This window comes from Haplochromis burtoni, unplaced genomic scaffold (assembly GCF_018398535.1).
Source record: "Haplochromis burtoni strain Fernald_Lab_line unplaced genomic scaffold, NCSU_Asbu1 Contig_182, whole genome shotgun sequence".
Lineage (NCBI taxonomy): Eukaryota > Metazoa > Chordata > Actinopteri > Cichliformes > Cichlidae > Haplochromis > Haplochromis burtoni.
Window position 1 is genome coordinate 1103468 of NW_024582543.1, and position 25863 is coordinate 1129330.

General features: G+C 39.9%; 2 protein-coding genes across 7 annotated transcripts; one reads left to right on the forward strand and one right to left on the reverse strand.

Moving 5' to 3' along the window:
* Positions 1–363: 363 nt before the first annotated feature.
* Positions 364–7103, forward strand: srsf9 (serine and arginine rich splicing factor 9). 5 transcript variants are annotated; one of them, XM_005934696.3, is made up of 6 exons: positions 364–519; positions 1008–1302; positions 4442–4621; positions 4798–4967; positions 5930–6102; positions 6191–7103. In XM_005934696.3, exons 3-6 carry the CDS (start codon positions 4464–4466, stop codon positions 6413–6415), a joined length of 726 nt encoding a protein of 241 aa, XP_005934758.1. In that variant the 5' UTR covers positions 364–519; positions 1008–1302; positions 4442–4463; the 3' UTR covers positions 6416–7103. The 5 variants fall into 5 exon arrangements, with proteins under 5 accessions (XP_005934758.1, XP_042081696.1, XP_005934760.1 ...); XM_042225762.1 differs by having other exon boundaries at positions 365–519; positions 3128–4621; XM_005934698.3 differs by having other exon boundaries at positions 365–519; positions 4199–4621.
* A 3828-nt stretch (positions 7104–10931) lies between these two features.
* sgsm1b (small G protein signaling modulator 1b) lies at positions 10932–25355 on the reverse strand. 2 transcript variants are annotated; one of them, XM_005934700.3, is made up of 25 exons: positions 25168–25355; positions 25025–25068; positions 22685–22760; positions 21789–21951; positions 21475–21627; positions 21084–21151; positions 20857–20999; positions 20631–20762; positions 20322–20446; positions 20163–20230; positions 18582–18745; positions 18344–18473; positions 17742–17868; positions 17595–17659; positions 17329–17474; positions 17071–17199; positions 16810–16983; positions 16611–16679; positions 14361–15584; positions 14143–14267; positions 13965–14047; positions 13747–13856; positions 12622–12718; positions 12357–12524; positions 10932–12091 (listed from the first exon to the last, which is right to left on the reverse strand). In XM_005934700.3, exons 1-25 carry the CDS (start codon positions 25172–25174, stop codon positions 12003–12005), a joined length of 3879 nt encoding a protein of 1292 aa, XP_005934762.1. In that variant the 5' UTR covers positions 25175–25355; the 3' UTR covers positions 10932–12002. The 2 variants fall into 2 exon arrangements, with proteins under 2 accessions (XP_005934762.1, XP_005934761.1); XM_005934699.3 differs by lacking the exon at positions 25168–25355 and having other exon boundaries at positions 25025–25087.
* Between the last annotated feature and the right edge of the window lie 508 nt (positions 25356–25863).

The window sequence follows — 25863 nt, forward strand, 5'->3', positions numbered from 1 at the left end:
AGGAGCTTGTTAATCATCTGAAGGCAGTTGTGACCATGGTAATACTGATAACACTGTATGGTACCAGCAAGGTCCCCCTGCAGAACAAGGCACATGTGCAGGCTAGTGAACATCTTAAGGAGTCAGAGAAGGCTTGGGAGAAAGTGCTGCGGTCAGATGAAACCAAACTTAACTCAGCCCACTGTGTGTGGAGGAAGAGAAAGTATGACCCACAATCAAGGATCGAGGTGGAAACATACTGTTTTTCTGCTAAGGATTACAGGATGACTTTGCTGCATGGAGGGGGCCACTGGAGGGGTGGGCATGTACCATAAAATCTTACATGAAAAGAAAGGGGGGGGTAGCCAGCCTAAATCCTGTAGAAAATCTTTGACGCTGAAGCTTCAAGTTGCAAACACCTGCCAAGAAACCTAAATGTTTCTGTAAAGAGAAGTCAACCAAAATCCCTCCTGAGATGTGTGCAGATGTGGTGACCAGCTATAAGAAACGCTTTATCTCCTTGCTTAGCAACACCACCAGGTACTTGTGTTTTCTTGAAGATCAAATACTTATTTCACTCTATGATGTGCAAATCAGTTTATAGCTTTTATGTAATGTGAAAATTTTTCTAGATTTTAAGTTGATATTCTCTCTCTCTCTATTAAAATTAAATTAATAATGAACTTTTAATTCAGAGGATAGAAATGAGAACTAGTTTGTGTTACAAAATAAAGCAGTCAGTGTTCTCAATTTTAGTCCCTCTCAGTTTCGTATAAAAGCTTATTTGTTTTTTGTTTTTTTTGGTCATCTCAAAACTTGACTTTATAACTCAAAATTAAGGTTAGGGGAAAAATTGATTATTTTATTTTCCTTTTCTTGTTTGTTTGTTTGTTTGTTTGTTTTAGTAAGTCTCAGACCAACTATAAAGTCAAGTGCATATTCACATATATATATTTTTTCTGCCACTCTTGACTTCCTGTGTACTACCACAACTCCTGTCTTGGCACTCTATCATATATTTCCTCTAGGTCCACAAAGACACCGCGCACGTGTTCTTCTAATCTTCTCTCTACTGCTCCAACAACCCTCTCAAAGCAAACATTATTGTAACGCTCGGCTGCTGCTCACTGATCGTCACCACAACTTCTCCCAGCAGCAGGGGGCAGCAATGATGTAACAGTGGCTACTGTCTGCCGGAAATCAAAAGCTGTAGAAGAAGAACGCAGCCATCTCCCGTAAATGTGCTAACTTACGCGGAAGCAGCAGAGTGTGCTAACTGGTTGCATTAATTCTACAAACAGGCACATTTACCTGCTCTAAAAGGTAATCAGAGACATTTATTAATTTAAGTTTGTTTTTTTTACCATATGCATTTATTATGCGCTCTCTGAAAGCGATAAATATTAGCAAATTGTAGCCGACCCAGAGTCTTTTTAGCCTGACTCGCTGATCGACCTTACGTTACCAACAAAGGGACTGCGCTGGTTTCGCAATTGCTGGTGTGCAAATTATAAGCTAGGGGTTAGTTTCTAGATATAAAGGTCAAGTTGAATGGGTCGACTCCAGAGGCCGTGTTACAAGACTTAAAAAAAAAACAAAAGAAAGAAAGGAAAATACCTGAACTGCTTTTAATGTAAGCAACCCCTCGTTTACAGCCGCCTGTTGCTAACAATAGCTATGACTACTTTAGCAGTAGCCACTGTGATATTTTAGGGCAAAGCCAAATTTGAATGGCTGGAACGAATCTGGACTGTAGTGTCTAAGCGGTAATGCTAACCAGGAGCTCTCGAATTTTAGATTAAATTGAGGTCAGATCGCAGTTGTTCAGCTATGGGACGTTAAACAGGTTTGGTAGGTTCAGCAACTGCTCGATTAAACGGGGTTTTCAAGGCCCCGGAAACGCCTTCAAGTCCAGGTAAACGTATAGGGTACGGAAAACACCTGTTAGCAGCTGTATGACAGCCACCAAAACACCGTTTTTATGAATATTACATTTTGTTTCAATATGCTGGGTTTGTATGTAAATTTTATGCGGCAGCTTTTAAAATCACCAGCCTGAGTTTACAGAAAAATGTAATAGTAGTGTCAGTCTGGAATAATGCACATTGGACGGCGACAGTCTCATGATAATATTGCGATTTTTCAAAGTAATTTTGTAATAATTATGTTTGTGATAGTATGGGCAAAAATACAGCACTTATTGGTGTAAAAGCAACAATCTGAATTTTTAGCCTTTTTCCAGTGAGCTGCCGTCATAGATCACGGACTACATGATTCAAACTGTGTGTCTATTGCCACAAGGTGCCAGCAGCAGCACTGCAATAGACTAGTTGTTACACAGTATATGTCAAATGTAAGACCAACAGCCGGTGGCGTGGTGCTTTCCTGAGAAAGTTGAAGTGAAAAGATAGCATAACTGCTCATCAGGACCCTTTGGAGTGTTGTAACCTAATAAAATAGAAACGGAGCTTTTTAACTAGTTTCATCCACCATTTATTTTGCATGTCATATGGAGCGCAACTAGTGAGTGCTCTATATGTGTCTTTATCACCTACCTTCATAGCATGGTTGTAGTCACTGAGCTGCATTAAGCTGGAACAGTTTTCTTATGCGTTTTCCATATTGTTGTGCTGCTTTGGAGGTGTGCCCTCCCAACTAAGCGTCAAACAATTTTCATATTATTGGCTCCCTTTTTTTACAAGTAGAAATATAAGAAAGTGTTGCGCTGCCCATCATTTCTTTATATTTTGCTTTGAGCTAGACTTCCTTGTAATTTTTAAAGTGGTCTTGAGAAATAGTCCTCCAGGTTTTCTGAAAGTCAGTGTTTTTCTTTGAATAGTGTTATGTCTATGGATAACAATACACTTAACAAAGAAGCAGTTTAAAATTGTATTTTTGACACTGTATTATATCAGCATGTCATTAAAACACAGGTGTTCCTATTTCTTTTGTTGAATTCATGAAAAACACCAACAATAACACAGTTTGACAGACATGAAATAGTATCTAGGCACCAACAAAGTGATTACCAAAGAGCTCTTAGTTGAAATTTGTGCATGGTGTTCAGTGTGTCCATTTAAAAAAGAGAGGAAACTGGAGGGCCAAAGAAGTGGCAAATCTTACCCCCACCAAATATGTATATCTACAGGATCTGAAGGTCATGTCTTGAAGAAATCCATCCACCAAAGAACTGTGTCAGACCTGAAAGATACATCTGGACCTTCAGGTGATCTATGTACTGTTCACTGAAGGTTCAACAGAAATGGTCTCAGTGGAAGGATGGCTGTAAGAAGCCATTCTTATACAGGGGGAAAGAGAAAGGGGAGAAAGAGTTTGAGGTATGTCAAATTACACAAGGACTGGATTAAAAATCAGTAGCAACAGGTCTTCTGGAGCGAGGAATCCAAATTTGAAGTTTTTGGTTGAAAGGAGGATGTCACAGTCCATCAACAGTAAGTGTCTGTAGCCATCTGTAAAACATAGTGGAGGCTCTGTCATGGTTTGCAGCTGTATTTCAGCCAGTGGTGTTGGCTGGAGTTCTTTGAAAAATTTGTGAAATGATAAACACAGAAAATAACGTAAAATCAGAAAACAGCTGATTGTTAGCGGCTTCATTTTTGAGCATGACACTGATAACAAACACACTGCCAATGCAGTAAAAACATACCTGGACAGAAAAACACACTGGCCTCTCCAGAGCCTGGACTTCAACATTATTGAAGAAGTATGGGATCATCTTCACAGAGAATGGAATAAATAGCAGCCAACATCCAAAGAAGAGCTTTGAATGTCCTTCAAGAAGCCTAGAGAACTATTCCTGAAGACTACTTTAAGAAAACATCCCTCAGAGAGTTCAGACTGTGTTCAAGGATCAAGTTGGTCATATCAAATATTGACTTTCAAGGTCATTAGAATTCTACAGACATTTTTGCCTTGTATACGGTTTTGAAATTTCCATTTAGGTTGGCACATATTTCCTATTTTCCAAGGAAAAATATAAAGACATTTTTTAAAAGGTTTTGCAAAATACATTTTTTAGTACACACAGAATTGCATGCTAGCTTAATCCACATAAAACAAAACAAAAAGGTTAAAGGCATAGAAAAGATTGTTTTTGAAGTAAATTTTTTTCCCACAGTATGCTTATAATCTCACTTTAAAGAGAACAGATCTGTAATCACTGAAATGGTTGGACATTCATTACACTGTGTTTTTAAAGTTTTCAGGCTTGGATCCGAAGTCCTGTGCCATTTTTTTTTTTCCTTGAGCCCATCATTTACTTCTATCACGGCTTCATCCCTTCTTTAAAGCTTTATTCTTGTGTAAATTAAGGAATTGTCTGCGGATGGACTAAGTTTTGGATTGGGACTAGGAATATGATTAAGGACCACTTCCACAGCTATTTGTGAAAGCAAGAAGTGATCTCTAAAAGTCTGCAGGTGCCCCCCTTCTTTTGTGTCAGCAGTGTCGCCTACTCAGCCAACATGTCTGATGGTCGGATCTATGTGGGGAATCTTCCCATGGATGTCCAGGAGAGAGACATTGAGGATCTCTTCTACAAATATGGAAAAATTCGTGAAATAGAATTGAAGAACAATAGAGGCACTATCCCTTTTGCCTTCGTCCGATTTGAAGACCCACGGTGAGTTTTGCGGATGGTTTTTGGCAACTCGAATCACACTCCTCCTTGTTGGACACCATAAATTTTGTGGTATATCGTCTCCAGTGACTGCCGGCAGGGAATGGATGGAGACAAGATATCCAACCTTTGTCCGCTAGGCGTACTTTGGTAAGGAGTTCTTTGCTCTCTTCTCTTAGGGATGCAGATGATGCGGTCTATGGAAGGAATGGATATGGATATGGGGACTCCAAGCTGCGTGTGGAGTATCCCCGTTCTAAACCTGGCCCAATGGGAGGTGGTGGAGGAGCACCTAGAGGAAGGTTTGGACCCCCAACTCGAAGATCTGAATTCCGGGTCATAGTGTCTGGTAGGTGGACGCCATGAGTCGTAGCCAATTAATATTACTCTCTCATTCGGTACGGCCTGGAAATCAAGGGGACTGGTAGGAAAGTGGACATAGGAGTCTTAGGCAGATAACTTTCTCCCATTCGCATGCCGGACTGGAGAACAAGGGGACTGGTAGCTGGACGTCATGAGTCGTAGGCAGATCATTCTCTCTTTCTCATGGCGGACTGGAGGACAAGGGGACTAGTTGAGGACGTCATGAGTCATAGGCAGATATGTTTCTCTCTCTCATGGCGGATTGGAAGTCAAAGGGACTAAGTGGATGAGGTCATGAAAATCAAAACAGTAAAGTGAAACCGGTCATGTTGGCTGAGTAACCCCAAACACCGGCTATAGTGATGGTAGGTGTCATTTTGTCATTGTGTATCATTAATTATGTTATGTGCTTTGTCAAATGTTTCTGTAGTTCACCTAAAACACTGGGTGGAGAAGTGGGTGGACTTATCAGTCAGGAGACTTGAAAAAGTCAATTAGTTTTTTCCTACTGGTTATAAGGATGATTGACCATCTCAGTATTTTCAACTGTGGGTTTGGCATTAATAAGTAACTGCTGTGCATGGAAAGTGTTAATGATTAAAGACAGTGTAAATTAACACTTGGTGCTGAATAGGTAACACCTTAGACAGACCACAAATCCAGGTCTTAGCTTTATAGTGTTTTAACATTAACCAGGTTGTGTCATTCCTGGCATTTTTAGAAATTTAAAGGCAGGGGAAATGCAAAGTCTTCCACTTCTCCATCTTCTTTAGGTTTCAAGAGGTGTAAAGGTCAGACTGTATACAAATAATGAATTAAAGAAAGAGTTGCACTTTGGAGAAATAATGAAACCCTTTCCTGCTAAGATTTTAGGTTTAAAGTGTCAGGTAAATTTAAGCAGGGAAGTATATTTTGTCCACACCATCATTTAGTCATTTCCTGTTCCAGGACTGCCACCATCTGGAAGCTGGCAGGATCTGAAGGATCACATGCGGGAAGCAGGAGATGTCTGTTTTGCAGATGTGCAGCGTGACGGAGAGGGTGTAGTGGAATTTCTCCGTAGAGAGGACATGGAGTATGCACTGCGTAGACTGGATGGGACAGAGTTCCGTTCACATCAGGTTAGTGTTAGTGATGGTGAGATTTAATCGTTCCTCTGATGATAAACTGCAGCTGATGTCGTGTAATTCTTTCGTTATTTCTTGTTAGGGGGAGACGGCTTATATCCGTGTGTATGAGGAAAGAGGTACTCCCAACTGGGATCGATCACGATCCCGTTCCAGATCCAGAGGTCGCTATTCTCCTTACTATAACAGAAGATCTCCCCCTGCGCGCTACCAGTCGCCCCCACGCCATGCTATGTCACGGCATAGCCCACCTCCGAGAAGACACCTTCCGCCACACCACAGCCCACCACCTCGTCATTATCGGTAGAAAGTCGCATCATTTAGAGGAATTGGATGATTATTTTTTGTGGTTTGTTTTTGTAATTCTACATTTTATTTTTTTTGTTTTTGTTTTGTTTTTTAAAAACCTCAGGCCTCCTCATAGCACACACCATTTTTATTTCTTGATTAAAAACATTCCATGGTCAGGAACCCCTGAACAACCTGCTCCTCCCCACAGTCTTGTTTTTAGGGGGAGTTTTTTTGTTTGTTAAACACCCATACGTTATCCGGAAACAGAATTATGTGTTAACTTTTTGTGAGATAACCATTTGACCATTATGTAACATATTGGAGGTTTCTTTTATAAAGAAATTCGGGAGTGCGATGTCAAACATTTAAAACAAAGTACACATTTCTGCAGTCCTGCTTCTTGAATTGACGTAATTTTATTTTTCATGTGTCACATCTTAGTAGCTTTAAGTATGAAAGGGTGCGTTTTCTGTTTGGCCAAACCAAGAACCCATAAAACTAATCAGTATAGTAAAATTAGTGAACCCTTTTAGTGTAACACGTTGACTGTGAGACTTAATTGTCCTTTGGGGTTGTTTTCGGGTTTTTCTTTGTACGTGTAGGCCGCTGACCGAGGTGGTCTAAATGTAGATTATAATTTGTATGCATCTCTATCGTTTTTGGGTTTTTTTTCTTTACCAATAAAATGCAAACTTTTACTGTGACAGTTTCTTTAACATTTTTTTTCTGTACTTAAAGTGAAGACATTTCCCTTCTTTAATCTGCAGTAATAATTTATATAGAAAAAAAATATGGAGTAGATTCCAAGAAATCAACAGTTCAAAGTTGAAAAATTGTCTATTCAGCTTCTGCCCAAACTAGAATAATGAACTGGATAGCATGAAAAAGACACAAAGGACAACTATTCCTTTTTTCTTGCGGTTTTATTCCCAGTCACATCTATGCCAGTAGTCTATTTGCTTAGTCGATTAGTTAGGGTGATAACCTTTGAATAACCTTTAAATAAAGAAAACGTATGCAATAATATGATTATTCCTGAGGTTACTTTATTAGACCTGTGCTTCCAATGACTAAATCAATGCTGATATTGAAATAGTTTGGTTTAATGGAGCATGCTGGACCTCTAACGCAGCTTAACATACATATAAAAAAAAAAAATCCCAGTACCATCTTTTCTTCTCCAAGGATTACGTGACAGTTTTAAGTTGGGTAGTTGCGCAGCTGATCTGACTTTACCTAAAGAGCTTTATTACCTTCCTCCATCCAGGACGTCAGTGCTGGGTCCATTGAGGTGAGCAAACTACGGTTCCATCCAATTATCTGAGTTTTAACTCAAACAAATTTATCAGAGAGATAGCAAAAGCATTAGGACTGGCCAAACCATCCTGTACACTCTTATAAAGAAGGAATGTGCTGACTAGCTCAGCCAGAAGCCAACAGAAGTACATGATGATAGAATTATTTCCCTAGATGAGAAAAACAACATTTAAATAAGTCAAGAAAATTCATGGCAAGGCAGGCGTGGCATTGTCAAGATCTACAATCAATAGATACACTGATCAGTCATGTCGGCCCCCCTTTTGCTGACGGCTGAGTTTGAGTCGTGTACTCCACTAGACCCCTGAAGGTATGCCTACTACCTGTAAGCATCTGGGTGTTGTTTTTAGGCAGACTTGAAACAAACTGACCCTATTTCAGACACGCAAATAAGGCACCAGAACAAAGAATCAGGATCAAAAATACGATCTAAAGTGGTTATTATTACAAACAATTTTACACAAGATAATCTGAAGATCTGAAGTTTACATTATTGTATTTTGTACAACTCTGTTGCTTGTGAAGCTCGCACACAAGAATTTCACTCACATGTGCTGTACCAATGTACCTGCACATGTGATGTGACAATAAAAGTGATTTGATTTGATTTGATCAAAGCTCTTTTAACCAGAAAGAACACGCAGGGCACCTTAAATGCAAAATATAAGATTTTTAATACACAATAAATTAAGTATACTCAGTGACCATTTTAGAAGACAGAAAAAATAAAAATATATTTATTTCCATTGGCATACTTTTAGCTTTTGCTTCATTATAATCAGACCAGGCCCATATACAGACATTGTATTGCATTTAATAAATAAGTACTAGCTTAGGGGTTGTTGTTTTTTTGTAAAGTAAGTCAGTTTCTTCTTAACACATTGTATACTGTAAATCTTCTGACAACAAACAGCAATACACAAACAGCAATACTCAGGCAAGATCATATGTAGACACATTAGCAGTGATATTAAAACACTGGAATTTAAGCCACAGTGAAACAGACGTGTGTGTTTTGGCTATTTTGTAACTGTAAGTGGCACCAATAAATCATATTTTCTGACTTGCCTCTCTCGGTATCGAGCTATATAGAGTATCTTGTGTTTATCTGCCGAGATCTTAAGATATTCACCTTTACACGTATACTCCCGAGCTCTTAATCATTTCTCGTCTTAAGGCTAAACAAATGAAATCCACTATGACTGCAGCAAAAAAATGAACTGACAAAATCATCATTATCTACATGGCTACATACCACTGACCAGCTACCATTCATTTAAAAGTAAAAAGCTTATCATCAAGATCGCACTTTCCTCATAGCTGAAGTTAGAGCTCTGACATTCTGAGCAGCAGTGAAATAGTGATAATAATGAAGAGAAATGTCCGGGAAATATTAAACTATTCGCTGCCTTTGGGGGTTTTTGGCACACAGAAACAATTTGACACGCTTTAAAGCCATGACAACCAAGTTCATCAGGGCGAGACAGAGTTTAAGAGTGAAAGTGAAAAAGGGAAGTGCAGCATGTGAAGGAAGCACAAACTGCCACCAGCTAACTACCTCTTTGAAATAACCACCAGCAGAAGAATTACGACCACGACTCTCTATATCGCATGGAAGCTAAATCTGGTAAAGCTGTGCTGCTTTCAATTCAATCCAATTCATATACAGTGGGGCAAAAAAGTATTTAGTCAGCCACCGATTGTGCAAGTTCCCCCACTTAAAATGATGACAGAGGTCAGTAATTTGCACCAGAGGTACACTTCAACTGTGAGAGACAGAATGTGAAAAAAAAATCCATGAATTCACATGGTAGGATTTGTAAAGAATTTATTCGTAAATAGGGTGGAAAATAAGTATTTGGTCACCTCAAACAAGGAAAATCTCTGGCTCTCACAGACCTGTAACGTCTTCTGTAAGAAGCTTTTCTGTCCCCCACTCGTTACCTGTATGAATGGCACCTGTTTGAACTCATCATCTGTATAAAAGACACCTGTCCACAGCCTCAAACAGTCAGACTCCAAACTCCGCCATGGCCAAGACCAAAGAGCTTTCGAAGGACACCAGGAAAAGTATTGTAGACCTGCACCAGACTGGGAAGAGTGAATCTACAATAGGCAAGCAGCTTGGTGTGAAAAAATCAACTGTGGGAGCAATCATCAGAAAATGGAAGACATACAAGACCACTGATAATCTCCCTCGATCTGGGGCTCCACGCAAGATCTCATCCCGTGGGGTCAAAATGATCATGAGAACGGTGAGCAAAGATCCCAGAACCACACGGGGGGACCTGGTGAATGACCTGCAGAGAGCTGGGACCAAAGTAACAAAGGTCACCATCAGTAACACACTACAACGGCAGGGAATCAAATCCCGCAGTGCCAGACGTGTTCCGCTGCTGAAGCCAGTGCATGTCCAGGCCCGTCTGAAGTTTGCCAGAGAGCACATGGATGATACAGCAGAGGATTGGGAGAATGTCATGTGGTCAGATGAAACCAAAGTAGAACTTTTTGGTATAAACTCAACTCGTCGTGTTTGGAGGAAGAAGAATACTGAGTTGCATCCCAAGAACACCATACCTACTGTGAAGCATGGGGGTGGAAACATCATGCTATGGGGCTGTTTTTCTGCCAAGGGGACAGGACGACTGATCCGTGTTAAGGACAGAATGAATGGGGCCATGTATCGTGAGATTTTGAGCCAAAACCTCCTTCCATCAGTGAGAACTTTGAAGATGAAACGAGGCTGGGTCTTCCAACATGACAATGATCCAAAACACACCGCCCGGGCAACAAAGGAGTGGCTCCGTAAGAAGCATTTGAAAGTCCTGGAGTGGCCTAGCCAGTCTCCAGACCTCAACCCCATAGAAAATCTGTGGCGGGAGTTGAAAGTCCGTGTTGCTCGGCGACAGCCCCAAAACATCACTGCTCTCGAGAAGATCTGCATGGAGGAATGGGCCAAAATACCAGCTACTGTGTGTGCAAACCTGGTAAAGACCTATAGTAAACGTTTGACCTCTGTTATTGCCAACAAAGGTTATGTTACAAAGTATTGAGTTGTATTTTTGTTATTGACCAAATACTTATTTTCCACCCTGATTTACGAATAAATTCTTTACAAATCCTACCATGTGGATTCATGGATTTTTTTTTCACATTCTGTCTCTCACAGTTGAAGTGTACCTCTGGTGCAAATTACTGACCTCTGTCATCATTTTAGGTGGGGGAACTTGCACAATCGGTGGCTGACTAAATACTTTTTTGCCCCACTGTAGCGCCAAACCACAACACCAGTTGCCTCAACGTACTTTACATTGTAAATTAAAGAAAGACAGTGAGAGGGAAAAACTCCCTTTTAACAGGAAGAAACCTCTGACTGTGGGAAATCCCTTTAACCAGTCTTTATCCTTTGATTTTATGAAAACGATAGCTGACGTGTTCAGCCTGAGCAGCACTGTGTAGTTTAAGGGAAGAAGAAGGAGGTTTTCAATGACAGCATGCAGGAGGAATACTAACTGGGATAAGAGACAACAGTTAAATCATTTTAACTAATGCATAGAGGAGGTGGGAGACAGGAGAGGAGACTATGAGAGCGTGACCAGCTGAAAGAGGAAATTGTGATACAGTATATGGAAACTATGTGCAATTACGAGGTGCTACACAGAATCCAGGTCTGCATATCCTGCAATCTTGTGTGCATCAGAGGCAAACACCTATTTAACATCAGATAAGCCAGCCGGTAGAACCCTGCAACGTTTGCAAATCATCCCGTGACGCCAGGTACATCACTGAAAAAAAACTATTCAAGTGTATCACAAAATGTTTAACCATGGCAGCTACAATTTCAGCTAAGTAAATGACAATACTGAAAATATATTTAAGTGTATACAAGATGCATAACTTAACCGAACGCATTAGGGAGAATATCAATGCAGTGAAGAATTTGGTTGCTGTATCCCTGAAAAAATAGCAAATTTTAAGGCAAAATAAACAACATCCTGAAGCAGTTTCAACAAGGGTACATTCACTAAGTGACCAAAAACACTTTTAAAAATAACTTTACTGGCAATAACTGCATCTCCCAAAAACAGAGAGGAGCAAGTGGTGAGAAGTTGTTTTACAACTACCTTTGAATAACAAGCAGCTTTAATGATCGGTTATCTTGTCGGCGCTTTTCATTTACATCATTTCCTTTTCTGTGGAATATACGACAATAACGTGGTTCGGTTGTTATCTCTGAGACAGGTTAGCACAAAAGAATTGTGGGTGTTAACCAGCAGCATCCTGCATCACTTGTTTTCTATGAGCGTCTGCACTTTGTGGACCAAGTCTCGGGCCATCATCAAGACCTGGGGGACGTTGTGTCTCTCGGCCATTTCTGAGAAGAAAAAATATATTTAGAAAAAAATTACAGATACAATTATGAACACTGATAATATTAAAAGATTTAGCGTTCCTTTAATATTCAGTAAATACTGATATTTCACAATAAAAGTCACAAAATAAAAAACAGATTTTTATAGAAATCTCTGCACTTCGCTTTAACCAGCTGCTTAGTTATTTTAATGTTAACATTGATTACAAGTGAATACTGGTAAACTTGATTGTTTTTCCTTTAGCATTGCTTCACTCGCTTTTCTTACCATTAAAGAACTTGATGATGTCTGTAAAGTCCATGTTATTTTCCAGGATGATGTCTCGATACATCTCCACAAGTGCCAGAGCAATAAAGAGCACAAAGTGCTCAGAGGAGGTGTGCTTGGCTGCCCAGATGGTTTCCCACACAGAGAACACATCATCGTAGACCATTTCTGTTCAGAAAAGACCGACAAATCAGATTATATTCGCTGTCACGAGAAAGTCACGGTCGATTCAAGCAAACAATATGAGGCCTGCGTTTCGCATCACCTCTCTTGAAGTCAAGAAGAAACCAGCGATAACAGAAGTAGAAGTGGGTATAGTCTCCATTCTGTTGCATCAGTTCAAACAGCTCAGAGTCCAGGATCTGTGATATGTAAGAACAATATAATGTTATCATTATCCTACGCCTGTATGCATGCATTTTTGTTATAATTCAGCCCATACTACACTACTGGATCCCTGCTGCTGGAAGAAAATACAGCAATAAGAAACAAAGAAATAACTGGGTAATAAAGGGGAACAGAGAAATCACTTATATTGTGGGTAGTCTAACTAAGTGGTAGAAATAAATACAACTTATATTCACTACAGACAAGGGAACACAAACATTTTTACTTCATAATAAGACACTATTACAACCCATATATCATGTGTATTAATTTCTATTTTACTATACTGTATGAAATAAACATATTTGGTAAATTCATTAATATGTGTTTTAAGCATATTGGTATTTTCACCATAGCTCATAACAGGTACAATAGGTTAGAAATCAAACAAGTCTTTTTCATATCTGCAAATGCTGTGATCCAAGGTTCCAAAACTATAACATAATTAAATTAAAACACACAGTGTCAATGAGTATATGGACAATGATACAACTTATAATTTAACCTATTCATCTTACAGCAAAGTATCTGAAGTTAAACAAAAACATATGACTGAAAGCATGAGACAAAAACACTTTGCAATCAAAATACACTGAATGTAAATACAGAGGCTTTAAATCAAGGTGCAAACCGCTGGTTACACTAAAAAGTCTTTACTAGTGTTTACTCATAATGTGACTGCTGATAGAAGTAGCACTACACTCTGTGATCAGATTTAGCCAATTGATTTGAAAAATCAACAGTGATTGTGTACTGTATAAAATCTGTTGGCCTGCTTGTAGACGTAGGTGGACCGATGTAGATGTTATAACCTTAAAGTACGTATGTAGGATGTATACAGAATTATTCTACTCTCTGACAGTGAGGAAAACCTCTTCTTGTGTGCCTACATTTAAGTATCAGCAGCAAGCTGTAACAATCTTAGTAGGCTTAACCATTCAGCAAAATTACACTGTTTATAAAATGTTTATATGATTGTATGTGTGGAAAAATGTCCACTTACCTGGATAAGTGAGCGCATATTGGCAAAGTGAGAGTCCATGGCACCCCCGTGAGGAAAATTCTGGTTCATTCTCTTCATCAGTTCAGTGAAGCAGCTGAACGCCATGATCTCTGGAAAGCCCCAAACACATTTACGAGTTGTTCCTCTAGTAAATTATGTGAAGCTCTGCAAAACCCACATCCGTAAAAAACACATTGTACTTAAAAGGTTTTACCAACCATCATCCAGGATAACTAACAGAGGAGCGAGCAGATCACACATGCCCTGCACATAACCGACATCCAGATGCTGCCAGACGTAACTGCAAATAGAAATAGATGTTTATTTTTGCGTTTCAACCTTGTGCATTAAAATAAACCTCATATATAGATTATTGGATATAGATTATTCATTTACCTGCACATTATGTTACGCAGCTTCTCCAGATTCTCAGTGGTGAAGTACCAATACGTTCTATCACAACGTCTGACATCTTTGTCAATACGATGCAAATTGATCAAGTACATATCCATTGTTTCTTGCTGCAGGAATAATAACAATGCTGAAGTCAGTTACTGTATGATAACGATTAAAAGACTTCCTTTGAAGTTCTGTTTGCCGTGTGTAACACTTACAGAATAGGTTTGCTCCTCTGAGGACTCATCATATTTGGTGACTCCTCCCACCTCTGCAGATTCTGGTTCAGTGAGCACATTGTCTATCTCGGGCTCCTCTTCTGAAAGGCCCAGATCTGTGCCCTCAGGACTGGTATTACAAGCTGTGTCCAGATGGTGATCTAGGGCAAGATCCTCAGATGCCATTTTCTCTCTTTGTGCCAGGGAGACAGGGGGCGCAGCAAGCCCTGCCAAAGGCCTGGTTTTGATGTCCTCTGAGGTCACGTATGTTATCCCTGCAGGAATGTCCTCCATTTCCAGCGCAGAAGGAGAGTCATCCGAATCGGCTGTGTCTGGAGACTGCCGGGACTGAGACGACAACGAAAGCGATGCTGATTGAAGAGCATTCAGCACTTGTCTGACTGGAGAATTTGAACCAGGTTTCTCGAATGAAATCTCTGTAGCTTTTTTGGTTTCAACAAAGTCGCAGACAGCTGCTTCAACATCCTTTGTTTCTGCGTCTGTGTTTGAGGCCTTGATCACTTTTAATGGGATTTCGTTTTTCTTAGAAATCTCTGGCTTTTTTTCATTTAGCGGATTTGCATCTTTTTCTGCTGCAGGTGGACAAGATGGCTCAACTTCCAGACTTTTGCTCTTGTGTGGCTGAAGACTTAAAGTCTGCCCAAGCGGAGGTGCTTGGAAATATTCATTATGAATCTCTGTTTCCAGCTTTAGAACATTAGTATTCTCTTTCAAATTAATATCTGTGTCAGTGGCTTTTGAAGCTCCTGACAGCCCGTGCTTCGTTTGATCTTTTTCCTCTACTTCAGCTTTTTGCTCAGCTTCACATTTCTTTGTCTCCTGAACCACTATGCTTTCTAAAATCGTCTCCCTCTTTTGTGCATCAGCCTCACTCTCAGCTGCAGGGTCCTTTACATCCTCCCCTCCTGATTCACATGTTGTGAGCTGAATCTTTACAGGCTGTGACTCAGCTGTAGGTTCCTCACTGCAGACTTCTAAGTTTTCTGCTGTTTGCTGAGAAACAGCAGACTCAGTTACAGGATGACAGCTGTCTGAATCTGGACGTTGGTTTGACAGATCGTTGGAGGCAGGGTCGGTGGAGGAAAGTTGTGGCTTGTCTGTGGTTCCATTTTCGATGGCCTTGCCTGCACCTCTGTGCTGTGCTTCTTCGTCAGCTCTGGACTCACTCTCAGCCTGATCCACTGTGTCGACCGATTCAAATACCTGGAAGCCAAAGTAGTGAACATGTGATAAATTGTAAGCGAGTACTACTGAGATTGAGTGTTTTTAAAAGCACAACAGTGGTTTCCCATGTGTTAGTTTATAAACTGTAAATAAAAATCCCACTCTATGATAAGGCACACTTTAAAAAGCATGAACTGAAAGCTTCATTGATGGTCAATAAATCTCTAATGCATTATAGATCCATTATAAACCACTAATGGTAACAAATTATGGGCTCTCAGGCTGTAGGAAATCCCTTTGACTAGTCTTTATCCTTTAAACGAGTGGTAAGTGATTTCTAAATTATCAATAAAGGCTTTTTATAAAGTAGTATGCCAATTACAAACACTTGACATTATTGCTAACAATGTTTTATTACACCACAACGACATGTAGTGATTTCTAATCCTTTGAGCATCCTTACATACGTGCAGCAATCACAATAAACTTTTTTTTTGTTGCATTATAAACTTGAATTCCTGCCTCCTTTAAATAAAATGAAGGACACTCATGATAAAAACACTGATGATAAAATAGCAAGCTTTTTTCTCTACATAGCACAGTGGCACTAAGTCAGTCTGCCAGATGGTTAACTATTTTATCCCTGACTGAAATATCTTACTAACACTATCGCCTACATGATGAAACCTAATGACTTATCCCCCCAGTTTTTTCTTGTTACTGTGGCATTGTTTTAGCAACCGTCTGATGGACTGCCATGAAACTTGATACAGACATCCATACCTTTAATGTAGAGCCATTAGCTTATTATCTTTTGAAAAACTTAATTCCTTTTACCTCAATTTATCCTCAAAATACCTTAAACCAAATCGCAATCCTGCTCAAAAACAGCTTCGCTGCCGTTACTTTCAGCGATTCACAAGGTATGCTTTGGAAAGCAAGAATACAACAGCAAACCATATATAAGTTGTAGTAAGTGGGCTAATGCTTGGGAAAAAAATGAAGCCCGGTATGGTGTCGTATCAGAAATCATTGCTATGGAGATGATGATGAGAGAGGGACTACCTGTGCGTTGCTGCTGGAGTCGCTCTGTGAGTGAGTATTTTGTTGATCTGAGTTGCTACTTAGAGAAGACTGGAGTGAGACAGAGTATCACATGAGACAAAAACAGCAGAACTGTTAGCCAAGTTATTTTCTCACAACTCTTGAAATAGTAGGTGGTAGGTGTTACATAATGTGGATTTTTTTGTTTGTTCAAACTTGCATCTGTACTGATGGTGGAGTCCCGCTGCACGGGTCCCCTTTCCACGCTGGCTCCGGATGAGCATCGGGCGAGTGCCTCGGCATGTTTCTCTCTCTCCCTCTGACGGACAATGGCCTCGCAACCCTGCCACTCCTTCATAGTCTGCTCGTACATGCACCGCATTTGCTCATCAATCTGAAGCAATAAGCATGTGTAAATAACTGGCAAAGAATAGATCGGGGCATGAGAATATATCTTTATACTAAAGCACATGAGTAATACCTCCCGCCGGCATTTCTCACTCATGCTGAACTTATAATGTCCTAACAGGAAGGGCCAGACTTCTTTACGGAGTGAAGGGGCCACCCCACCAAAATACACCAGTCTGTGTATCTCCTTTTCCTCATAGGCCTGAAAGGAGAAGTATTTTTACTTTTGTGTCAGACTGAAATTGCTCACTAATGAAAGGAGGCATTTCACACAGGAACGAATGACAACTAGGCGTTGTGTGATGGCTTGGTGTTCATGTATAAATCTTACAGAGCTGTCTTTGAGGAAGTTGCCCCAGACCTCCACAGAGAGGCCTCCTCGAGCATCACAGGGTACGCTGGGGTCAACAATCGTGGTGTTGACCAATGCGGAGAGGTGGGTGCGGACCGTGGACAGATGACGACAGTATGCAAGCCCTAGAGAGGAGAGATAAGGCTTCTCATTTTCAACCACTGTAATGAATTATTGATCTGCTGAACAACCCAACCAGAGTGATTCCTAAATTGCAAACACAAAGAAGATGTGATTATACTCACAGCCATAGAACGCACGGGAGATTATCTGGTATTTCATGGTGTCGCAAAGGAGCTTTAAGGGAGCCCTGGTAAAGTGAGAATATTTCAGACTTTATCAGGTGGAATAATCAGAACGGTGATTGCAGCCTGACCATTGGAAATACTTACCTTTCTTGGTTACAGCCATTAGGCAGAGAGCCATCAGATGAGCCATTCTGTGAGCAGGAGGAGCAGGAGGACTTCCTGGGGGCTGGTTGCCACATATTAACACCCTGATCCATCAGCTCTGGGGCCACTGCACAGCAAAGTGTCCCTTACTACTACTGTTCCTATTATCACAATCAATTAAGCAAGCAAAACCAGGAGCAGCCCTAACTGATTTGGATATTAAAATGAATTTCTGAAAATGATAAGAACTGATAATACATGGTGAAAAAAAACAAACAAACAAGAGAGAGGATGGAGATGCAGATGTGGCATACAAATTGCAAAGACTCCTTATTGTCAATGGGACTTTAATGTGAAATGGAGACATGGACACTAAACAAGGAGGAAAAATATTATGGCTGTAACAGTTTCACATTAGAAAGGACTTAATTACAAAGACAAACACTGAATATATGCCTGGATGAAACATCAGATTCATCTAAAGTGAACTGTTTGAAGTCAAATGACATATAAAGTAATTAGAACAGTTATAGATATAATCTTTGATGATTCTGTATTGCATTATCTCAGGGAGGCAGAATAGAAAGATTAAAGGCACTAACTGAACTCCATCTGATTGCCAGGAAAGAGGATCCGAAACACATAATCGGTTGCTTCATCGTCTTCCTTATCTGATACAGAATCACATGAATCATGTGGACTTCTCTTTCGCAGTTTGGGGAAAACCTTTCCCTACAAATGGAAATAGTATGTGAAAGAAAATATATCATAAATATTGGTAAAGTAAATATTGTTGCATGAAATGTTGAAAAATTATTTGAGCAGAGGTGTCCCGTTTACCTTCCCTCTCTGATTCCAGAGTGGCGGGTCTAGCTGCCCATGAGGTAGCAGGCCAGTCTCTAAGCATGTGAGAAACTGGAGCAAATGGCCTCCTTTAGGAAAGTGTAGAGGAGGCCTCTGGATCCCATCCTGGCTCACCAAAACGACTGTGCCTCCACTGTTCACTGGAGGTACCCACACGTGGGAGAAAAAATAAATAACTCGTGAAACTCGTGTGACTTTATTTGGGAAATTAAAAACCATATCTGATTTAAATTTTTGCCGATTTTCACTCGATGCGCCTCTGGACCAGTGCTAGCACAGCTGGGGTTTTTTTTAGAGTGCTCCAAGTCTTTGAATTGTATTCCATTTTATTTATATAGCAACAAATCACTACAGCAGTCACCTCAAGGCACATTATTGTACGGTAGAGACCATACAATATGACAGAGAAAGCCCTAACAATCAGCCAACCCCTTTTGAGCAACAGTGGGAAGGAACAACTCCCTTTCAACAGGAAGAAAGCTCAGACAGAACCAGACTCAGGGAGGGGAAAGCCATCTGCTGTGGGGGTGATGGGAGAAAGACAGGACAAAAAACACCGTGAAAGAGAGCCAGAGGTGAATAATAACTAATGATTAAACTCAGAATATTGTATAAACACACACTGAGTCAAATAAAATGAGTGCATCATGGGAATTCTCAGCAGCCCAGACTCATTGGAGTGCAACTAAGGGAGGATTTAGAGTCACCTGATCCAGCCTTCACTACATGCTTTATCAAAAAGCATTAGGTTTAAACCTAATCTAAAAATTAGAGAGGGTGTCTGTCTCCTGAATCCAAACTGGGAGTTGGTTCCACAGAAGAGCATCCTGAAAGCTGAAGGCTCTGCCTCCTATTCAACTATAAGTAGAGCTCTACTGCTCTATTGAGGTGATATGACAAGATATGGTCTTGTTCTGATTGTGTGCATTTATGCATCTCCTAATTTACTCTGGGCCTCAAATGTGAGCAAAACGAAAACAAAATCCCCTTCTGTGACAAACTCATCAGCCATTTATGTATTACTGATCACTGAAGAGGAGATATGAGTCTCCAAATACAAACCAGCAGCTTTTGCTTGAAGAGCCCACAGTGTTTAAACCCCATCAGCAGTACATTAGGTCAGAAGTGTGACCGCGAGCATGCTTGGTATTTTTTTAGACATTCACAGGGTTGTGAACCATAACAATCTCCTCCCTGAGGATCATACTGTCATTGCAGTTTTATCGTACAATCTGAAGGACAACATTCAGCCTGCCAGCATACCATAGCGCATCTTGCGCAAAGTTTTTTTGCAACACAAATGTCACCTACTACATGCCCTTCTAACTGGGTTTCTCACTGAATTCCCTGCAACTTTGTGCTTTCCCCCTAAATTAAATTCAAATTATATTTTGACACACTGGAAAAGAACAAATATGGCTTCCAGGGAATAATCTAAAACAAGGGGCTGCACTGCAATGCTGCATAAGGTGACAACTTTGAAGGGGAAACAGGCTAAATTTAATTTTTAAATGGCACAACTTTGCATTGCATCCAGTACTTTAATAGGTGAGTTACCTTGCTGATGACAGTGGAGATACACAATCTCCTCCAAACGAATTGTCATAGCATAATCCCAGTAAACACTGAGAGAAACACAAATGGATATTGGTCAGTGAATAAACTTTGTAAACACAATATTTAAGTCTCAGTAGATTGGGCTCTTTTTTTTCTGACCTTTTTTCAGAGTCCAGCTCCCCAACATTGCCATTCATCAGTTGATTTGGTGTCCACTTCAGGGTCATGAGGTCTGCAGTTTGATGTAGAGAAAGGTAGCCTGGAATGGCCTCCATGTCATCTCTCTGTACACACAAAACAAAATGTTAGTGCTGTAGTATTCAGATCAGTTACATATAAACAAATTAACAGGAGGCATCACGTTTCCCACAGAGTAAGCAAGCTTTTCTTAATATTTTCTCTCTCTTAAAATGAATAAATAAAACTAGTTTTGTATGGTTGTTTTGAAAAGGACAGGAAAATCCATACCGGCTGGACCAGGACATTGTTCTTCCCAAACAGAAGTGTGGCTCTGGAGTTTTGGTGAAGTGATTCAACATATTCCCTCACCCACATAAGAGGGCGATCATCCATGCTACCACTGGACTGTCTCTTTTGGATCTGTTAGGGATTAAGAGAAGAAGAAAACACAATTGCATACAGCCTACTGCTGGTTGTTTTTACAAGGAAGCATTCAATTTATTGACTGTCTAACCAAGGCCGGTCTTCTGGAGGGGGAATCCTGCCGACAGTGACCGCTGTGAATACGATGCCTCTGTACAAGCTCATCTGCAGATGGATCAGTCCAGAAATGGTCTGCAGTCTTAACCTTGGTGTACTCCAAAGCACAGGGGCCAACTGTAAAACAAGGTTAATGGGCTTAAAGTAAACATCCGAATAAGTAGCTATATAAACTGACAGCACAGTTTAAAAAAAAAGTACCCAATAGGGATGCAAGAATCGGTCCATCCACAGGATCCATCAGCATGGCTTCTTTGTCATAGAATGAACTGAAGCACACAATAATAACACAAGTATACATGTGGAAAGAAAATAGCGTTAACACCAAGACTGTTTTTTAATTCAGCCCCATGTTACTCATTGCATACCACAGCTCTTGATGACTTCTGTGCAAACAGATAATGTATTAATATTACCATAGAGAGGGTACAAATTAGAACACATGAGAGAAAGAAGCCTAAAAACTTTGGTAGTTACAATACATAGAAATCAGCTGCCTATGGCAAAAAAAAAAAAAAAAAAAATTGTGGCATTGAAAAGAAAAGACATTCCAAAGCCTCAAAAGGATTAAAAAAAATATAGATAATCCTACCTGCTGTTTTCTACTAAGTACAGGACAATCTTATCTAGGAGCTTTTCCATCAGGGCAGTTCGAATCCATAGGTGTTTCAGCGCTTGAGGAGGAAGGTTAGCCAACTTGGACTGCCGACTGCGGTCAGTACTCAGTGAGGAATTGTTCTGCTTGCTAAAGCAAAAGAAGAAATTTACAGACGATGTCTGCATAGGCTCTTAAAATCTAACAGGATGAAACAGGAATGAAAAATAGCACAAAAGAGTTTATATATCGATATATATGAAAATAACTATAAGAAAGAGTCTGTGGTCTCCCACAGATAAAAGTTTCACCTGTTTTCAATGAGCTGTTCCAGCTCCTGGACCTTGTGACAGAGCTCCGCAGCAGGGGAAAAGCTTTTTGCCACCTTCATAAAGAGTGCCGCAACCTTATTACTGCACAGCAGGCCTGCAATCCTACGTTTCAATCCATGAAGCACACACGCCTCCACTACAGCTATACAAACACACATAAACATGCAGAGACTTAGCAAATATTTGATTTGTATTTATATAAAACATATAGGTATATCAATATATACATTGTTTATTTCAACTTAATCTAATCCATCTTTTATGGATTTGAAGCGGACATGTTTGTATTTGGCCTAAAGCTTTATTTTTCTCTAAAAAGCACAGTACAACTCCCTTTTGTTAAAGGCCTCAGTCTCATGTTTCTTTTACAGAAACAGGCGAAAGCAAGCACAGGTAGCTCAAGGAGAAATAGGCTGAAGTCAACACTGCCTACAGTTGCTAGGATATAAGTGTTGAGAATCATATACGCCTCACTCCTTGTTAGTATCAACACCTTTGAAGGTTCATCCTTTTACTTTATTGATTATAAATAGATGCGACTAATGAAAAGAAATCATTAGGAACAGACTGCACAGGACCTTTGGGCACTGTGAGAATGAACTCGTAGGAGGTGATATGGCTTGACACAAAGTGAAGTCAGCCGTCATTCTGTACTGTAAATGTCAGTATGGATGTGGCGGACGGTACTGTACTATTTAAAACTGAATGTCTTTTATTAGATTAGATACAATACAGAAAACCTATAATACCTTTTTTAGTTGGAGGTAAAGATTATAGCTAAAAGAAAAGACATTGTTCATGTCATCTGCAATATTAACTGAGTAATGGATTGTAATAAAATATCTAATAAAAGCAGGCAGTAGAAAAACATTTACCACAGAAGGATATAATATGGCTGCTGTCTGCATGCACAAATTTCCTCGTTACTGCCTCCTCCATAATTTGTTTCACCTAAAGGAGAGAAGTTCACCGTCAGATACGTCTTAATCAGTCTGACACAGTTACATAAGGTGATAAAGACAAAACAAGAAGCACAGAAGCGAGTGATGTTAGAAAAAGTAATGATGAAGCAGCAGTATGGCAACATAAGACATTTCCTACAAGCAGGTTATAGCATCCTGCTGATGTACGCTGCCAAAACTACCAAAACTATAGCCTCATCTTCTGCAGTTTACAAAGCCATTGCAAGTGCTGTACAACATCCAACGTGCACTTCACACTTCAAATGATTTTGCATGTAAAGCACATGCAATTTCTGATCTCCTCAATTTGTCTGATTTATTGTAAGCAGTAAAAGCAAACCTTCAAGTTTTTGTTTACATTTTCTAGTGATTCCAAAAGGAATTGTTTCTTGATGTTTTCTACTTGCATTCCTAAACACATTCATCCATCCATCTACTTTTTTTTTTTAGCTTATCCAATTAAGGGTTGCAAGTAGCCTGTCTCATGTGTTGTAGGTTGAGAGGCTCTGTGCACCCTGTACACCCTGGACAGGTCGCCAATCGGTCTAAATAATCTAAATATATCTAAATAATACGTAAATATGTAAATAAATTCACTAACAATTTATTAACACACTATACCAAACTGCAAAGTTTGCAATAAGCACACTTTTACAATATAGCTACAATCAAAGCAGCAGATAAAAAAATTTACATTTTTTACCCCATTGTATGAGTCAATTTCCAACTTCCCTGTATTATATGTTTCCAATAATCAACCTAGTAATAGCACTGTATAAAGTAAACACCCACACCTTAAAGCTATGTTTGTGTCATAAACAGTGATCTACAAGCAAAATGAGAGAAAAGCTTCAGTGACATCATCTGGGGTTATTTGGTCAAGCTCGACAAAGCCACAGACATTACTGTAAAACTGTGTTTTCAGTTCAAATAACACTTATATACTGTCCTTGAAAAAAAAAAATCAATGTTGCTCTCCATTTCACTTTAATAAATGTCATATTTTTGAACAAGCTTGTTGTCATAGCTGCAATTATGATCAGGTTAAAAAAAGAAGAAGAAAGAAACTGAGATGAGCATGATCATGACTACACTTTTTGAGCGTGGCATTTTCTCTGAATGTTTATTGTTTGGTCGTGATCCACAAAGTAGTCACGTCTGCTGCTAAGAAACGTATCATTAAGCAATAAAATGCACTAAATTTAAACTGATGCTCAGTGCCCTAGACACATTCTCCCATGAAATTAGATGAAAATCACTTCCATGCTTAAATATGATTGTGCTGGAATTCTGCTGAATGTTCACAATTCAGGGGTTATTTATTGCTGCTGCAACCAGACCTCACGACTGTCCTGTCCTTCGCCTTCACATGAGTAAACAACATGAAAGGCACGCTTTGTATTAATTACCCATCTATATAAAGCAAAGTGAAACATTAAAATGCAGTTTTGCTTTTGTTTTTCTTAGATTTATATATCACAGCTAAGCCACTCCTTACTGCAGGATCCTGTATCAGTGCCTTAGGTTTTTGAGAGGCAATGAGTCACAGGTGAGGGGGAGAACACACACAGAGTGGGTCTAGAAGTACCCTGCTTGAGTAAAAGCTTCATATTTCTTTGCCTGCATGAGGAATCGTGGAGTCACTGTCCACTTTATAAGGGTGGTGCATTGTGCCGCTTTCTCTGACTGATTTGCAAATACATTTAAACATATTTATGCTGTCATAACCTATATTATGGCAGCAAGAGAAGCTACTGCAAAAGCACCTATTAAAAACGCCAAATTAAGCAGATGGTTGGGTCACACCTTTAAATTCTGACTAACAGGGCGGTGGGTTGAAAAGAATATGCCAGAAAACAGGCTTAAACAATCTGTGCGTGGCTTCCTGATTGTGGTGGGTTTCTTCCACAATATAAAACCATCAACATCATCAGTATTATCGTCATCATTACCATCACCACCGTCGTCATCACCATCTTACGCCAGTCCACCAGCAGTCACAAACAGACCGGTATCCTGCACAGCCCCACCGGCAGCCTAATTGCGTCTAATCACATTATGTAAAATAAACCGTCAGTTTTATCATAAACAGGCCTACGGTGGAGTCAGCCCTGATGAACGATAACCACACACACACACACACACACACACACACACACACACACACACACACACACACACACACACACACTGAGCATATAGCGCCCGTAAACATAAAATGTGATGCGCGCAAATGAAATAAAATGCACCAACCTCCTTCTTCACATTGCGCAGCAGTTTCTGGCGCGTCTCGGCCTCTGCCACGGGAGAAAACATAATGAGTTATGCTGATCAGATGCTGTTTTGGAAATTGATGGTGATGCGCTCACGAAAGAGAGAAATAGCGGCGTCGGTACCTCCCATCGCTCCTGACAGGGTGCAGCGGCTGGCACTCACAGCTTTCTGGACGGTCTTGACGGTGATTTAGGCAAGGCTGCTTTACAGGGAGAGTCAGTCCGGGATGTACGAGGTGTTCTTAACGACTACATCAAACCTATCTGCTACCTCACCGTGAACCACCACCCCTTTAAAGTCACAGTACCCTGTGCGTTTAATGTACACAACGACAGTCTCCTCTCCCCCCCCCGAGGGAAAAAAATGCAAGGTGCACTCACAGTCAAAAATGTATCTGTAAAAAAATACAATAAGAAACTTTTCCTAGAATGTTCATTGGCCGATTATTATTCATACAGGTAATGAATGGGTTGTGGGGAAATGTATCTTTTCAATCTTTTCTTTCCCCTTGCATTGTACATAATGATCAAGGAAATGATCAATAAGAATGTGCCATCCCATGATATGCAATACCGTGTTTCCAGTGTTAATTATATTTACTTGCTAAACGTTATTTGTTCTTACATATCATTTCTTGATGACGTTTGATTTGTGATTTGTACTGCCTAGGTTTGCAGTACAAATCACACCTCCCAGAGTTGTTAACATTTTCTAGAGGATAATATAGACATACAGAAATGTAAATACAGAATACATATATGGCACAAAAAGTACGGAAATTAAGGAAATTTGTGTTTGTTTGTTTTTTTTATTTCTTG